Genomic DNA, 18578 nt, shown 5'->3' with positions numbered 1-18578 from the left:
CATCCTTTTAGGCCGTGTGTTCCAGATGCCCAACATCTTCTGGGTGAAAATACCTTTCCTCAAATCCCCTCCAAACCTTCCCTTAAAATTGTGCTCCATGTTATTGACTCCTCTGCTAACAGGAAAAGTTCCTCTCAATCTACCCTATCTCTTAACTTGGTACATCTCAATCAGGTACCTCCTCAGCCTTCTCTGCTCTAAGGAAAATAACCCCAGGCAAATTAGTCTGTCTTAATAGCTGATTTGCCCCGGCTCAGGCAAACTCCTGGTGAGTCTTTTCTGCACTCTCTCTAGTGTAATCACATCCTTTCTATCATGTGGCAACTAAAACTACACACAATAGTGCAGCTATGCATAACCAACGTTCTATTCAGCTCCATCAGAACCTCCTTGATCTTGTATTCAACGTTTTAACTAATAAAAGCAAGCATCCCACTTGCCTCCTTAACTAGCTTATTACCTGTCCTGCTGCCTTCAAGGATCAATGGATATGCACACCAAGATCCCTATGATCATCGATATTTCCGAGGGTCCTACCATTCATCATATATTCCTTTTAATTGTTAGTCCTCCCAAAATGTATTGCCTCAGACTTACCGTTTAGGGAGTTTTCTTTATTGTTTTGTGAGATGTGTGTGTTACTGGCAAAGCCAGCATTTGTTGCTCATCCTTAATTTCTCTGTAATGTAGTGGCTTGCTAGCCCATTTCAGAGAGCAGCTATGAATCAATGACATTGCTGTTGGTCTGGAGTCACGTGTCAGGGCGGCAGATATTCCTTCTCTAAAGAGCATGAGTGAACCTGGTAGGTTTGTTTTATGACAATTGATGGTGGTTCCTTGGTCACTATTACTGACACTAGTTTTATACTCCTTCACCTGCAGTGGTGGGATTTAAAGCTTTGTACATTAAGCATTGGGTTGAGCCTCTGGATTACTGGTGCAGTGATATTGTCACAATGCTACTCTCTCCACACCACCCCAACCCAAGCCACTATTTTATCCTTTTACATTAGATCACTTGTATGGCCAGATCTGGTGAAGTAATGCAGACTGTGTCATAGCCACTGTGTTCGAACTTTAATTTGCTTCATCTCATATCGATGCTGTTTAGTTTGGATTTGTCAAACCCATTATCCAGCTCCTATTGCTTACATCATTCCACCAGTGGACTTGTTTCCGACATTACAACACTTCATAAGTACTTCATTAACTGCAGCGTGGTTGTGAAAATAGCTATCTTGAGTGCAAGTCTGTACTTGAAGACTCACAAGTAACTGAGTTTGTGATTTTCTTGCTAGGATCACAAATAACGATGGTCGTGGTAAAGATCCAGTCCAGCCTGTTCTTCATAATTATCACCCCTTCTGCATCACAGCTGATGCACCCAGGCACTGAGTTGGGAGAGCTGAAAAACCTATGACTAATGAGGGGGAGCAAAATCTGTAAATATTTCTTCAATCCTGTCGCTGATCAAAATGCATACATTAGAATACTCTGACCCTGAGTATTGTTATGTGATATTACGTCATATATAAGCATAGAATTTATATCAAGTTATTTACCTTAGTTTTGTAAAATGGTGAGTTATGCACCAGCTGAAAATATTCACCTCTCCTTGAAGATTTGCGCTTTTCCAGGTGTGGCAAGTTGAAGCATTCTGGAATAACAAAGTATTTTCACATCCCTGTTCTCAACTCTTTCAGTTCGGTTCCACTTTGCATATACTCCCAAGACAATCCTGAACAAAGTCAACCACTTCTGTGACTGTAGTTGTGGTGATTTTCCCATCTCGTCACACTTGACATCTCTCCAATTCCAGTCTTGGTCTGATCACACTGTGTACTTGCACTGTCTTTCCTAAGTTTGATTCATTTATTGTTGTGTGTACTGAAGTGCAGTGAAGAGCTTTATTTACGAGCAGTGCAGGCAGATCATAGTAAGCAAGGATGTACAGATCAAAAAGACTTAGACAGAGGCATACAGGTTACTTTGCACAGGGCATGCACTAGGCGAGATCAATGTAAGCAAAATCAGCATTATTTGAGGCTAGAGAGTCCATTCATCAGTCAAATAACAGCCAGGAAGAAGCTCTTCCTAAATCTGCTTTTGCATGTGTGCAGGCTTCTGTATCTTCTGCCTGACAGAAGAGGTTGTAGGAGATCATTACCAGGGTGCAGTGGATCTTTGATGATGTTGGCATCCTTTCCACGGCAATGGGACGTGTAAATGGAGTTCATGGATGGAAGGTTGGCTTTTGTGATGCTCTGGGCTGTGCACACAACCTTCTGTAGTTTCTACCGTCCTGGGCAGAGCAGTTGCCATACCAGGCCGTTATGACAATGTTCTTTCATGGTTTTACATTTATCTGTCCCAAGGCTGTCAGTGCACCCCGGAAATTGCTTATTCTCCAGCTTTTGCAGTCACTGCTCCAGTTCCCCAAGGATCCAGTCTTAGCTCCGATCAGATTCTGCCCTGTCATACTAATTATCCTGCACAGAAGTTTATTCTGGTTTGCGTCAGGTCTTAAGCAATCAGTCGTCGCCTCAGCATTCCTGGCAGTGAATTCTGTTTCCATTCCTAAATATTTACCCTTCATGGCCCTGTGGATCTATCTTTGTCTCCTGTCTCACTTTCACATCTACATATTCTCCTATGGACTTAATTGATATGAATGCTAATGACTTGCAACACTCTGCCTCCAGCTTGACCATCTCAGTGATTTCACACCTCAAATTTCAAATCTAATGTTGACCTTGCTTTTTGTGCACCTTCTTTGCAGCCTTAACTTTGTATTCCTCGCTCTGTTCAATCACCCTATGATCTTTGTATGTTGTGATCTGCCTACACTACACATAAAACAAAATATTTCCCTGTACTTAGGTACATGTGACAATAATAAATCAAATAAAATCAAATCAAAGCTCTTTCAAGCCAACAAGAGGTGTTAAAAACCGTACTGTTTGTCTCTATCAAAAATACAGTTTCGTTAACATCCCTGGTATTTCCTCCATGCCTACTTGTTGATGCAGATGGCATTTTGTTCAAATAATCTGTATTTAAGAAGGGAGGGAGAGAGAAAACAAGGATCTACAGATCTGTTAGCTTGCCATCAGGAGTAGGGAAAATACTAGGATCTGTTATCATGGATTCAATTATTGGATATTCAGAAAATAAAGGTCTGAATGGAAAGAGTCAGCATGGATTTATGAAGGGAAAGTAACGACAAATGGATGGAGTTTTTTGAGGATGTTACTAGCAGAGTTGATAAGGGAGAGCCAGAGGATATGTTACATTTGAATTTTCAGAAGACTTTTGATAAAATATCGCACAAGAAGCTGATAAAGAAAATTAAATTGCATGAAATTGGGGGTAATACGCCAGCATGGATTAAGGATTGGTTAACAGGCTGAAAGCAAACAGTAGGAATAAATGGGTCATTCTAAGGTTGACCAGCTGTGATCAGTGATCAGTATCTGGACCCGTCCATTCACAATCTGTGTCACTGATTTGGATGTCAGGGGTCAATTGTAATAATTCCAAGCTTACAAATGAAACAAAACTTGGTGGAAATGCAAGTAGTGAGGACGATGCAAAGAGGCCTCAAGAAGATCTAGACAGATTGAGTAGCAAGAACTTGTCAGATGGGATACGATGTGGAATATAATTTTGTAGGAGGAACTATGTTGCAGAATATTTCTTAAATGATAAGAGATTAGAAAGCTTTGATGTCCAAAGGTACCTAGGGTGTCCCTACTCAAAAGTCCCTGAAATCTGGCAGGCAGTTGCAGCATTCAATTCAGAAGGCAAATGGTATGTTAGTAAAAGCAACTTGCTGCAAATGCTGGAAGTCTGAAATAAAAACAATAAGTGTCGGAGAAACACAGCATCTGTGGAGAGAGAAACGGAGTAAATGTTTTGAGTTTGATATGACTCTTTTTCAGCTCTGTTTTGAAGAAGAGTCATATCAGATTCAAAACATTAGCAGTTTCTCTGTCCACAGGTGCTGCCAGATGGTATGGATGGTCTTTATTGTAAAAGGATACAGGAGCAAAGAAGTCTAACTTCAAAAATGTTGGTCATTTGTGAGACCCACACCTGGCATATTGTGGGCAGTTCCAGTCCCCTGCCTAAGGATGGATATACTTGCCACAGAGGAAGTGCAGCAGTGGTTCACTGGACTGGGTTCTGGGAAGGTGGGACTGTCGCAGGAGGAGAAATTTAAGTGACAGTGCCTGTATTCTCTGGGATTTAGACAATCAAGAGGTGATCTCATGGAAACATAAAAGAGATAAACAGTGTAGATGCTGAAAGGATGTTTCCCCACTATGGATCTAGAACCAGGGGACATAGTCATTTAAGATAAGCCGTTTAGAACTGAAATGAGAAGGAATGTCTACACTTGGTGGATTCACCAAATCTACCTCAGAGTGCTGTGGAAGTTCAGTCAATACATAATTTCAGGTTAGGGATTGATAGATTTCTGGTTACGAACTACACCAACTGATATGGGGATAGTGTGAATATGGCACTGAGATAGCTTATCTACCATATCTAGAATGGCAGAGCAGGCTTGATAGGCTGAATGACCTACTCCTGTTCCTAAACTCCTATTAACTCATCCACTGAGATTAGTGATAACAAGGTGTGGAGCTGGATCAACACAGCAGGCCAAGCAGCATCAGAGGAGCAGGAAAGCTGACGTTTCGGGCCTAGACCCTTCTTCAGAAAGAGATTAGTGCTTACTTTCAAACAGTGAAGCAAACTTCTGTTCAGTAGAGTAGAATTTACAGCAAAGAAACAAGGTCGTCCAGCAGGCCTGCACTAAAATTCATAGTCCATGCAAAATTACTCTCGCCCATCTTTGCCATACTCTACTCAATGTATTCATTTATTCTTTTCTTTCTCATGGTTGTATCTGGTTTCACTTTAATTAATTTAATACCACTCACCTCAACATACAAGTGAATATAAAAGTTTTCCCTATGGTAGCGAGTTCCACATTTCAATAACACTTTCAGTAAGCAAATTTGTCCTGAATTGTCCATTATTGAATTTCTTAATAACTGTTTATATTTAGGGTTCTGGTCTCTCCCTCAAATGGAAACATATTCTTTATGTCTACCCTACTATAACTTTACGGACCTGTATCAACCATCTCTCATCTCTAGTGCAGAGATTGCCTAGTCTGATCAATTTTTTATTTGAATGGTTGTTATTTGATTCTGCCAATCATAGCTTGGTTGGTAGCATACTTAACCTCCGAGTCCCAAAATCCTGAATTCAGGTCCCACTCCAGGGCACAGAAATCCATACTGACTGAGGTACTGACGGTATGCGGCATTGTTGGAAGTCTTGTCTTTCAAATGTGGTGTTAAAAGAAGGCTCCAGCTGCCTTGTTTTTTGGATCTATAATATCCAGCAGAACTATTTTGAAGAAGAGCAGAAGAGTTATACGCAGGTCTTGGGCAATAAAGACAACTGTGCCAACATTACAAAAAATTATAATATGGTCATTGATACTTTGCCATTTGTGTGAGTTTGCTGTGTGCAAAGTGACTGCTGTGTTTCCTCCATTACAACAGTGACTATACTTAAAAAAACATTTCACTAGCATAAAGTGTTTTGAGACTTGTTACTGTGAAATGCTGAATCCGAATGCAAGCGTCTCGTTTTTCTACACTTTGCTCATTTCTAATATCATCCTTAGAAATCTTCTTTGCATTGCTATTGGTACCCTATATGTATCTTTTGTAATATGGGGACAACTGGACTCTGTCAAGTATCAAAATATAGTTTGTCCTTTCTAACCAGATGATTTTAATGTTAGATAACTCAGTTATACTTTAAACAAGCTAGGTTCAGAAACTTTATGAATAATGTTTCATTTCAGTTTTGTGTGCAACACCACATCCAATCCTTAATAGACATTTGGGTCCTGTTGTACAGATTAACCTCTCGGCATCTCCTTCGGCTACTCAGCTGATCAGCCGTGCTCAGACCGCCAGCACTTCAGGCAGTGGAATCACCCAGCAAGCCATGCTTCTCGGCAACACCACCCCCACCCTCACAGCAAGCCAGGCGCAGATGTACCTCAGGGCCCAAATGGTAAGTAGTACAGCACAGGAATGGAAGTGCAACCTGCCACAATGGAAAAAGTGCAGAGTACGGAACACCTCATCAATCAATGAGTCCATGTTTTAAAGTATTTTGGCAGCCTTTTACTACATTTATTGCTAGGTTTTTGTCGTTCCATTTATGGTGGTTATGCCTTCAGCTACCTTGTCCCTAATGCTCGAGAATTTCTTATCTAAACTTCTCCACCATCTTCTGAGATTGTCCCAAAAACCCACCTGGTTAATTAATGCTCTTTAGGGAAGGAACTCTGTCATCCTTACCTGGTCTGGCCTAAATATGATTCCAGACCCACAGCTGTCCTCTGAAATGCACTCAGTTCAAGGGCAGTAAGGGATGGTAATAAATACTGGCCCAGCCAGTAACGACCACTTCCCATGAAGAAATAAAAAACAATCTTTTTGTGCTAGCTATCTGAATATTTCCTTAGTGTTTCAGTGTCAGATTTTGATTGGTAATGATCCTGTAAAGATCCTTGGTACATTGTATGGTATATTCTATGTTCTATGTTCATTTTATTATGTTTAATGGAGCTATATAAATGCAAGTAGTCATTAAAGATTACATCCTTGATTTAAGAACAAATCAGGCATACTTTATTTGAGAATAGTCCAATGCAAAATCTTCCCCTTCATGTTTTCACAGCCTTAAAACTATTTGAGAAGCTTTTTTTTGCTTGTTTTCATGGATTTGATTAATTTTCTCTCGTGTTCCCACTTACTTCCTCTAAGCTAACCTCTCAATTGTTTGTATACAGTCGCTTGGTGGTATAAAACTTGAACATTGTTGAAAATAAAGATACATGTTACCAAAGCTTTTCAATTTGCACTCATCAGGACAAAGAATGCCAAATTTCAAACAATCTCAGCAATTTATGTTACAGGAGGAAAGGATACTGACTGGTTGGCTTGTAGGGATGTTCTCGAATTTCATATCTTTGTACCTGCTGTTTCCTTATCTTCTCTATGTCTCTACAGCTGATTTTCACTCCCACTGCTACTGTAGCTACTGTGCAGCCAGATATTCCTGTTGCCTCCTCTTCCTCTTCCTCAGTGTCTACATCCACACAGGTGAGTTATTACTGACTGATATCCCCAAACACAGGGAACCAGAGAAACACAACAAAATATAACTTGCAACAGAGATAGTAAGAACTGCCGCTGCTGGAGTCTGAGATAACACAGTGTGGAGCTGGAGGAACACAGCAGGCCAGGCAGCATCAGAGGAGCAGGAAAGCTGATGTTTTGGGTCGGGACCCTTCTTCAGAAATGGGGGAGGGGAAGGGGGCTCTGAAATAAATATAGAGGGGGGGTGGCAAAAGCAGGTAGATAGTGGAGCAGGTAGGTGGGAGAGAAGACGGACAGGTCAAGGAGGCGGGGATGAAGCTAGTAAAGGTGAGTGCAGGTAGGCAGTGGAAACTGACATCTATTTCAAGCACACCTCCTGTCACCCACCTTCCTGCAAGAATGCGATCCCCTACTCAGAATTCCTCCACCTCCGCCACATCTGCTCCCAAGATGAGGCGTTCCACTCTCGAACATCCCAGATGTCCACATATTTCAAGGACCACAACTCTTCCCCACAGTGGTCAAAAACGCCCTCGACCACATCTCTTGCGTTTCCCGCACCTCAGCCCTCACACCGTCTCCCCGCAATAAAAACAAAGACAGAATTCCCCTTGTCCTCAAGTACCACCCCAATAACCTCTGGATTCAACGCATCTTTCTCCGCCACTTCCGCCACTTGCAATCTGATCCCACTATGAAGGATATATTTCCCTCCCCACCCTTATCTGCCTTCAGGAGAGACCGCGCTCTCCATGACTCCCTTGTCTGCTCCACACTCCCCACTAGCCCCACCATCCCCGGCACCTTCCCTGCAACCGCAGGAGTTGTTACACCTGCCCCTACACTTGCCCCCTCACCTCCATTCCAGGCCCCAAAAAAACTTCCACATTAAACAGATGTTCACCTGCACATCCGCTAACGTGGTCTGTTGTATCCGCCGTTCCCGATGTGGTCACCTCTACCTCGGTGAGACAAAGCTGAGGCTCGGAGACCGCATTGTAGAGCACCTACGCTCAGATCGTGACAAACAACACCTCCCAGTCGCGAATCGCTTCAACTCCCCCTCCCACTCTCTGGACGACATGTCCATCCTGGGCCTCCTCCAGTGTCACAATGATGCCACCCAGAAACTGGAGGAACAGCACCTCGTATTCCGCCTTGAGAGCCAATGGTCTTAATGTGGACTTTACTGGCTTCAAAATCTCCCCACCCCCGACCTCATCCCAAGACCAGCCTCCTCTCTCATCCCCGCCTCATTGACCTGTCCGTGTTCTCTCTCACCTATCTGCTCCTCCCTCCACACTGACCAATCCCCACCACAGCCTACCTACACTCACCTTTACTAGCTTCATCCCCGCCTCCTTGACCTGTCCGTCTTCTCTCCAACCTATCCGCTCCACTGCCTACCTGCTATGACCGCCCCCCCCCCCCCCCTTTTTTATTTCAAAGCCCACTTCCCCTCCCCCATTTTTGAAGAAGGGTCCCGACCCGAAACGTCAGCTTTCCTGCTCCTCTGATGCTGCCTGGCCTGCTGTGTTCCAACAGCTCCAAACTGTGTTATTACTTGCAGCATTCATTTATACATATCGTGACTCATGTTAGGATTTTGTTTATCTTTTAAACATAGACCTATATCTTCAGGAATAATTTTGACCTATTTAAAGCATGAAATTCTCTGCTAACAAATTAATTCCACAATGTGAATGTAGTAAGGGTCTTGTTAGAAAAGTTGATTCCTTCCAAAACAAAACAGTCCACTTGATAGACACCCCATCCACCAGCTCCTAAATTCACTCCTTCCACCCCTGGTGCACAATGGCAGCACTGTGTATCATCTTCAAGATGCAGTGCAGCAATTCACCAAGGATCCTTAGGCAACACCTTCAAAACCCATGACCTCTACAATCTAGAAGGACATGGGCAGCAAATGCATTGGAAGACCACCATCGGCAACTTCCCGTCCAACGCACATAACAAGCTGACTTGGAAATACAACAACCATTCCTTCATTGCCAAATTAGCTGTTAAATCATTTATTACTATGTTGCAAAAGCTACAGTTGCCCTCTGGGATGTGCAGTCTTTCAGTGAAGGTTATTTCAGTTTGCTTTTTCCCATCCTGGTGTAGCATTTCTCCCTGCCCCATTCTCCTGCTCACTGTGGAATGACTGTGAGTAGAGGTAGGGTGAGAGGAAATGTAAACTGTACAGAGTTCTGGATATCTCTCTCTTCTGAGAGAATGAGCATTCTCACTTCACTGTACCAAGACATCACTAGAACTCTTGTGACAGATGAAATAACAAAATACTTCTCTGCAGCTTACTGCTCAGCATTTTGCGCTCTCTAAATTCTGCAAAGCATATTTTGTAGATTTAGTGACCAACTTTAATAATCATAAAAATTCACAGACAGCAGAAGGTTATTCATCCATTGTGCTTGATGTTTGAAAGAGCTATTCCAATTAGACCCATGGCCATGCTGTTTTTGGATTTTATTCATTCCTGGCATGTGGTATCGCTGGCTGGGCCAGTCCATCCTAGTTGCCCTTGAGAAGGTGATAGTGAGCGCCTTCTTGATCCACTGCAATTGATTTGTTGTCAGTACCCCCACAATGCTGTTCAGGAAGAAGTTCCAGGATTTTGGCCGAGCAACACTCAAGGAAAACAGTATACTTCCAAGTCAGGATGGTGAGTGGCTTGGAGAGGAACTTACAGGTGTCTGCCATTTCTGTCCTTCTAGATTATGGTGGTTGTGGGTTTACGGTGCCTTGGTGAATTTCTGCATTGTATCTTGTAGGTGGTACATACTGTTGCTACTGAGCATTGGTGGTGAAGGAAGTGAATGTTTCTAGGTGTGGTGTTAATCAAGCCGGCTGCTTTGACTTGAATGATGTCAAGCTTCTTGGTGTTGTTGAAGCTTCACTCATCCAGGCAAGTGGGGAGCATTCCATCACACTTCAGTCTTGTACCTTGGAGATAGTGGAGAGGCTTTGGGGAGTCAAGAGATGAGTTACTTGCTACTTGATTCCTTGCCTCTGACCTGCTGTTGTATTTATATAGCTACTCCAATTCAATGGAGTCTGGTCATTGTTGAACCCCCAGGATGTTTGACCTTCAAAACCCTGCAACATTTCCCTTTCCAGGCATATTCATTACCTTGAATTTGGGTATTTTGATGATGTTCACAAAACAAGGAAGCATAGTAAATAAGGAAGCAGACAGTGACAAACGTCTGGAGCTCCTGGATAAACAGATTGGTGAAATAGGCAGACACATGTTAGAGTGAAATTAAGGCAGAGAAGTATGAAGCAATACATTTTGCTGGGAAGATTGAGGAGAGAAAATACTAAATAAACGAGAAACCAAAAGAACTGGTGATGCTGGAAATCAGAAACAAGAACAGAACTTGCTGGAAAAACTCAGCAGGTCTGGCAGCATCTATAGAGAGAAATCAGAGTTAACATTTCGAGTCTAGTGACCCTCCTTCAGAACTGATGGTAGCTAGGAAAGATGTTCGTTTTTATGCAAAAGAGAGGGTAGGGGGAGGCGGTAAAGAGCTAAACAGTAGATGGAGATCGAGCCGAAAGAGACAAAGCCCAAAGAGATTGAGCCCAAAGTTGGACAAAGGAGTGGATAACAGTCAACATGGGAGAACGAATAGCTGCTAATGGGGACTATTAGTGGCTATCAATGGGTTTTGCTGGGGATAACAAGGCCTGGTGTGTGAAGGAAAGCATGAGGAAGGTGCTCGAGCCCTAAAATTGTTGAACTCAATATTGAGTCCAGAAGGCTGTAGAGTTCCCAAGTGGAAAATGAGGTGCTATTCTTCCAGCTTGCACTGAGCTTTGTTGGAGCACTGCAGCAAGCGTGCAACAGAGATGTTGGCCAGGGAACAAGGTGATGTGTCGAACTGGCAGGCATCAGGAAGTTCAGGGTCTTTTTTGTGGACAGGACATGGGTGTTCTGTGAAGGGCTCACCCAGTCTACGCTTCACTTTCCCAATGTAGAGGAAACCACACTGTGAGCAGCAAATCTGGTAGACTAGATTGAGTGAAGTGCAGGTAAAGCGCTGTTTCACCTGGAAGTTGTGTTTGAACCCTTGGATACTGAGGAGGAAGGAAGTAAATGGGCAGGTGTTACATCTTCTGCAGTAGCAAGAAGGTGATGTGGGGCTGTGGGGGTCTGGTGTTGGGAGTGAAGGAGGAGTTGACCAGGGTGTCCCAGAGGGAGCAGTCCTTGCGGAAGGCTGACGAGAGAAGAGAGGAATGTGTGTCTGGTGGTGACATCTCGCTGGAGGTGGCAGAAATGGTGGCTAATGATCCTTTGGATTTGGATGCTGATGGTATGGTAGGTGTGGACAAGGGGGATCCTATTGCTGTTGTGGGAGTGGAGAGAGGGAGTGAAGGCCAAAGTATGGGAGTTGGGTCGGGTCGGATCCTGTCACCTACAGTGCTGGGGAATCCTCGTTGGGGAAGAAGGTGGACATTTCAGAGGCCCCCTTGTGAAGGTGGCATCATCAGAAACGATACGACAGAGATGGAGGAACTGGCAGAATGGAAGAGTCTTTACTGGAAGCAGGGTGTGAGGATGTATAGTCATGGTAACTGTAGGAGTTGGTGGATTTGTAGTGGATATTGGTGTCCAGCCTATCCACAGAAATGGAAACAGATGTCGAGGAAGGGAAGGAAGGAGTCAGAGATGGACCAGATGATGGTGACAACGGGGTGGAAATTAGAAAATGTTACCATTTCCAGATGGGAGAGGGAAGCAGCACCAATGCTTTGATACACCCAAGAAAGAGTTGTGTTTGTAGGCTGTAATAGGACTGGAACAAGAAGTGTACCACATACCCCAAAAAAGGGACAGGCATATCTGGGTCTCATGCGGTGCGGGTACCCATCACCACCCCTCTGACCTGAAGAAAGTGAGAGTTGTGAAAAGAGAAATTGTTCAGAGTGAGGACAAGCTCAGCCAGGCAGAGAAGGGTGATGATGGATTAGGACAGATTAGGTTTTTTTCCAGGAAGAAGCGGAGAGCCCTGAGACCATCCTGATGAGGGATGGACGTTTTAAAGTGATTACAAATTCATGATGAAGAGAAGGTGGCTGGAGCCCGCAAATTGGAAATTCTGATGTAAAGTGTCAGAGGAATCACGGACGTAAATGGGAAGGGAGTGGAAAAGGGGAGAAACAATCGGGTCAAGGTAGGAAGAGATGAGTTCTGTGAGGCAGGAGCAGGCAGAAACAATGGGTCTGTCTGGGCAGTCCTGTTTGAGGACTTTGGGAAGGAGGTAGAAGTGAGCTGTGTGGGTTTGGGAGATCAAATAGAAAATATAATTTAAAAGGGAATGCAGGAATCAAGAAATCTAAACAGTGTGCAAATGTAGATCTTTGAAGTTACTGGACCAATTGTGAAGTCTGTTAAAGGAGCCGATGTGTCGTTGGCTTTATTAATAGAGGAAATGAGAGTTTATTCTTAGTCTTTATGTGATGTTGTCAAGGCCTTAGCCTAATGTTCTTTTGTTCTATTCTGGGCAACACTCCTTATTAGCGTTTCAAAGACTTTAAAAGTGGATGTCAAGAAAAGGTACTAAGATTTTTAAAAATTCAGTCATGGGATGTGGGCATCACTACATTTATCATCCAGAAGGCAGTTAAGAGTCAACCACATTTATGTGGATTTATCATCATATTTAGGCTAGACCAGATAAGGACAACAGATTTCCTTTCTTAAAGGACTCAGTGACTCAATGGCTCAGTGGTTAGCACTGCTGCCTCACAGCGTCAGGAACCCAGGTTCAATTCCACTCTCGGGCGACTGTCTGTGTGGAGTTTGCGCGTTCTCCCCATCTCTGCATGGGTTTCCACTGGGTACTCCAGTTTCCTCCCACGGTCCAAAGATGTGCAAGTTAGGTGAATTGGCCATGCTAAATTGCCCATAGTGTCCAGGGATGCCTAGGTTAGGCACATTAGCCATGGGAAATGCAGGGTGACAGGGATAAGATGGGGAATGGGTCTGGGTGGGAGGTCATTGCGGACTTGTTGGGATGAATGGCCTGTTTCCACACTGTGGGGATTCTGTGACATCGGTAAATCATAGGGGTTTTACGACAATCAACAGTGGTTATGTGCTTTTTAATTCTAGATTTGTATTGAATTCAGTTTTACTATCTGCCGTCGTAGGATTTGAATCCATGTGCTTAGAACATTAGCTTGGAGTTCTAGATTACTAAGCGAGTGAAGTTACCATTATGCCACAATCTCGCGAAGAAATGAGGACCTCACGGTTAAGTGGAGAAACTGGTGTTGCTCTTCTTAGAACAGAGAATGTGAAGAGAAGACTTGGTACTGGGTTCAATATCTTGAATGGTCTCAATAGAGTAAAGAAGGTGAAATTGTTCCTGTTTGCTGAAAGGCCATAACCAGAGGACACAGATTTTTAGGTGATTGTCAAAGAACTGGAGACAACGTGACAAAAATTTGTTTTGATGCAGTGAGCTACGTCTGGATTGCGCTGTGTGGAAGGATGGTGGCAGCAGATTCAACAGTAACTTCCAAAAGGATATAAACACATGAAGGAGAAAATATTGTAGGAACATGCAGAAAGAGCACAGAAGTGGGGCTAATTGGATAATTGTATCAAAGAGACTGAATGGGTTGAATGGAGAAAATTTTAGCAAATGCTAAGGCGAAACAGGTTAGAACTATACTCACTGGAGTTTAGAAGAATGAGAGGTGATCTCATTGAAGCATAGGATTCTTAAAGGACTTGACAGTGTAAATGCTGAGAGGATGTTTCCCCTCATAGGAGAGACGAGGACCGGAAAGCACAGTCTAAGAGTAAAGGGCCACCAATTTAAGACAAATGAAGAGGAATTTCTTCCATCTGAGGGTTGTGATTCTATGCAACTCCTTGCCCAAGAGAGCTGTGTGGCAGAGTCCTTGAATATATTTAAGGCTGAAATAGATAGATTCTTGATCAGTAGGGGAATCATGGGTTACGGGGAAAGGGCAGGATAGTGGAGGTGAGGCATGCTGGATGAGCTATGATCCTACTGAATGGTGGAGCAGGCTCAAGGAGCTGAACAGCCTAGTCTTATTCCTATTTGTTATAGTCTTAAGGTCTTAAAATGGTGGGTTAGGGTGAGGTGGGTAAGAGGATTAAAGTCTTAAAAATCAGACCCGAACTTGCTGTTCAGCAGCCTACCTCTGTCTTTAACCAAGACAGAAAGGTCAGTTGTCACGGATGGCATTCACCAATTAGTTCTCTTACCAATTATCTTAAATCTGGGACCACTGGTTGTCCACCCTCCTGCCAGTGAAAATAATTTATCTTCATTTACTCTATCAAAACCCTTATAGGTAATACACAAGTATCTTTTCCTTTGCACAGTTCCATTTAATAACCATCTAGCTCGTTCATTCATGGTCATTTCATTGCTGTCCAGTACTTTGATCTTGTCTTTTTCATGTTTTTGGTTGTAGGTTCAGAATCTGGCCGTTCGGAGCCAGCATTCGGGTGCCTTACCTGCTGCATCCCCTCAGAGCGTCCCATTAAAAGGTACCTGTCAAGCACAGCAGCTCCCATTGAGCCACACAAAGCAAGCAGGGCAAGGAGCTGGCCTTAAAGCCAACCAACACGACTCTGCCCCTGAAAGCACCAAGAAAGGAGAGAGCCTGACCTCAGTCAGCCCCGAGACCCGGGTGTCCACTGTCACCAGGTTACAGATGCCAGCAAACACGCAGCAGTTAATAGCCCCTGGTAAGTGGCAGCAACAGAGCTAGTAGTGAGATAGAGGGGCAATTTTAATTTAACTGTGACATCTTGGAATTGGAATTCTGCTGAATCCCACTTTGTAATTGCACTGGTTTTGAGTCAGATTATTTGCAGCCAATGTTCACAAAATTGTTTATCTGTTTACAAGAAGCTTGTGTTAATTAATGTGCCAAAGGGAGGATACAACACAATTACTTTAGAACATAAGAAATAGGAACTGCAGTAGGTCATGCTCATGTGCACAATCATGCACAGGGGACTTGGATTTAAATCACACCCTGACAGTTGGTGGGAATTAAATCAAGATCATAAACCTTGAATTAAAAGCCAGACCCATTCATAGAAGCCCTACAGCACGGAAGCAGGCCATTCGGTTCATTGAGTCCACACCGACCTTTTGAAGAACACCCCACCCAGACTCACCCCCTACCCTGTCCCTGTAACTCCTCATTTCCCACAGCTAATACACCTAGCCTGCACATCCCTGGACACTATGGGCAATTTAGGATGGTCAATCCACTTAACCTTCACATCTTTGGACTGTGGAAGGAAACCGGAGCACATGGAGGAAAAATACACAGACGTGGGAAGAATGTGCAAACTCCACACAGACCAGGGTAGAATCAAACATGGGTCCCTGGCGCTGTGAGGTGGTGGTGCTAACCACTGAGCCACCGTGCCACCCCATGTTTCATGGTGACCATGAAACTATTGTTGTTGGTTTCAAAAACCTTGAGGGACAATAATCTGCAATCCTTACCTCGTCTGGTTTTCACATAATTCCAGATTCACAGCATTGTGGTGGAGGCTCTAGGGAACAGGCAATTCTGGACTTAGTGTTGTGCAATGAGACAGACTTGATAAGGGAGTTAACATGAAGGAACCCTTCGAAGACAGTGACCATAATATGATAGAATTTACTCTGCAATTTGAGAGGGAGGAGGTGGAAACAGATATAATGGTATTACAGTTGAATAAAGGCAACTATAGAGGCATGAGGGAGATGCTGACCAGAATTGACTGGGAGAGGAGCCTAGCAGGAAAAATAGTGGAACAGCAATGACATGATTTTCTGGGAGTAATTCATCCCTTGGAACAGAAAGCACACTAAAGGGAGAATGAGCTGACTAGGGAAGTCAGGGACTGCATAAAAGTTAGAAAGAAAGCACATGATGTGACAAAGGGCAGTGGGAAGCCAGAGGATTGGAAAGCCTACAAAGACCAACAGAGGACGCCGAGAAAAGAAATGAAGAAGGAGAAGATTAAATGAGGGTAAGCTAGCCAGTAATATAAAAGAAGATTGTAAGAGTTTCTTTAGATATATAAAGGGCAAAAGAGAGGCAAAAGTAGACATTGGACTGCTGGAAAACAATGCCGGAGAAGTAGTAATGGGGAACAAAGAAATGGCAGAGGAACTGAATAAGTACTTTGTGTCAGTCTTCACGGTGGAAGACACAAATAATATCCCAAAAATTCAAGAGAGTCGAGGGGCAAAGGTGAGTATGGTGGCCATCAGCCAGGAGAAAGTGCTAGAAAAACTGAAAGGTTTGAAGGCGGACAAACCACCTAGACCAGGTGGACTATACCCCAGAGATGGCTGAAGAGATAGTGGAGGTGTTAGTGGTGATCTTTCAGGAATCACTGGAGTCAGGGAGGGTCGCAGAGGACTGGAAAATTCCTAATGTAACCCCCCTATTTAAGAAAGGAGTAAGACGACAGACAGGAAATTATAGGCCAAGTAGCCTGACATTGGTTGTTGGTAAGATTTTGGAGTCCAATGTGAAGGATGAGATTTTTGAACACTTGGAAGTGCCTGGCGAAAAAGGATGAAGTCAGCATGCTGTCATCAAGGGGAGATCTTGCCAGACAAATCTGTTAGAATTCTTCGAGGAAGTAACTAGCAGGTTAGACCAAGGAGAGCCAATAGATGTTATCTACCTGGACTTTCAGTAGGCCTTTGACAAAGTGCCGCACAGGAGACTGCTGCATAAGATAAGGGCCTGTGGTGTTAGAGGCAAGGTACTAGCATGGATATAAGATTGGCTGTCTATCAGAAAGCAGAGAGTGGGGATAAAAGGATCCTTCTTGGGATGGCAGCCAGTGACTAGTAGTGTTCCACAAGGGTCAGTGTTGGGACCATAACTTTTCACTTCATACATTAATGATCTAGATGAAGGAACTGAGGGCATTCTGGCTAAGTTTTCAGATGATACAAAGATAAAGGGACAGGTAGCATTGAGGAGGCAGGGATGCTGGAGAAGGATTTAGACAGGTTGGGAGAGCTGGCAAATAAGTGGCAGCTGGAATAGAGTTATTTCATAGAATCCCTACAGTGTGGAAACAGGCCCTTTTGCCCAACAAGTCCACACTGACCCACAGAGCATCCCACCCAGACCCATCCCCCTATAACCCACCTAATCCACACATCCCTGCTACGGGCAATTTAGCATTGCCAATCCACCTAGCCTGCACATCTTTGGACTGTGGGAGGAAACTGGAGTACCCAGAGGAAACCCACGCAGACACAGGGAGAATGTACAAACTCCACACAGATAGTCGCCCAAGGGTGGAATCGAACCCAGGTCCCTGGTGCTGTGAGGCAGCACTGCTAACCACTGAGCCACCGTGCTGTGGGAAAGTGGGAGGTCGTTCAGTTTGGTAGGAAGAATAGAGACATGGACTATTTTCTAAATGGGGAGAAAATTCGGAAATCTGAAGTGCAAAGGGCCTTGGGAGTTCTAGTCCATAATTCTCTTAACGTAACTTGCAAGTTGAGTCGGTAGTTAGGAAGGCAAATACAATGTTGGCATTTATTTCAAGAGGGTTAGAATATAAAAGCAGGGATGTACTTCTGAGGCTATATAAAGCTCTGGTCAGACCACATTTAGAGTATTGTGAGCCATTTTGGGTCCCATACTTCAGGAAGCATGAACTGGTCCTGGAGCAGGTCCAGAGGAGGTTCACGAGAATGATCCCAGGAATGAAAGGCTTAACATATGAGGAATGTTCGAGGGCTCTGGATCTATATTTGATGGAGCTTAGAAGGATTGGGGGATGTGCGGGGATCTAACTGAAACTTGCAGAACACTGAATGAAGTTGGGAAGATGTTTTCATTGATAGGAGAGACAAGGGGATCTGAGCGCTCAGCCTTCGAATAAAGGGAAGACCCTTTAGAATGGAGATAAGGAGAAACTTCTTCAGCCAGAGAGTGGTGAATCCATGGAATACATTGCCACAGAAGGCTGTGGAGGCCAGGTCGTTGAGTATATTTAAGACAGAGATAGATGAATACGTTCTTGATTGTCAAGGGGATCAAGGGTTACAGGGAGAGAGTGGGGGAATGAGGTTGAGAAACTTATCAGCCATGATTTAATGGCGGAGCAGACTCACTGGGCCGAATAGCCTAATTTCTGCACCTATGTGTAATGGTCTTATGGTCAACATGATTAACTCTTAACTGTGGTCTGAAGTGGCCAAACAAGCCACATATCTCAGGGATAGTAGGAACTGCAGATGCTGGAGAATCCGAGACAACAAGATGCAGAGCTGGATGAACACAGCAGGCCAAGCAGCATCACAGGAGCAGAAAGGCTGACGTTTCGGG

At 43.9% G+C, this 18578-nt stretch overlaps 1 protein-coding gene across 1 annotated transcript in view; it reads left to right on the top strand.

Annotated features, from left to right (window-relative positions):
* LOC109918776 (polyhomeotic-like protein 3) overlaps positions 1 to 18578 on the top strand; it is a 112134-nt gene that overhangs the window by 51858 nt on the left and 41698 nt on the right. The window contains exons 5-7 of the mRNA XM_048604525.1: positions 5947 to 6105; positions 7110 to 7202; positions 14682 to 14958. Of these exons, the coding sequence (XP_048460482.1) occupies positions 5947 to 6105; positions 7110 to 7202; positions 14682 to 14958 (529 nt within the window). The remainder of the gene's footprint in view (positions 1 to 5946; positions 6106 to 7109; positions 7203 to 14681; positions 14959 to 18578) is intronic.

The sequence above is a fragment of the Rhincodon typus genome, chromosome 13 (assembly GCF_021869965.1).
Source record: "Rhincodon typus isolate 14 chromosome 13, sRhiTyp1.1, whole genome shotgun sequence".
Lineage (NCBI taxonomy): Eukaryota > Metazoa > Chordata > Chondrichthyes > Orectolobiformes > Rhincodontidae > Rhincodon > Rhincodon typus.
Note: the sequence above shows the minus strand (reverse complement) of the source record. Positions and strands in the feature narration are given on the sequence as shown.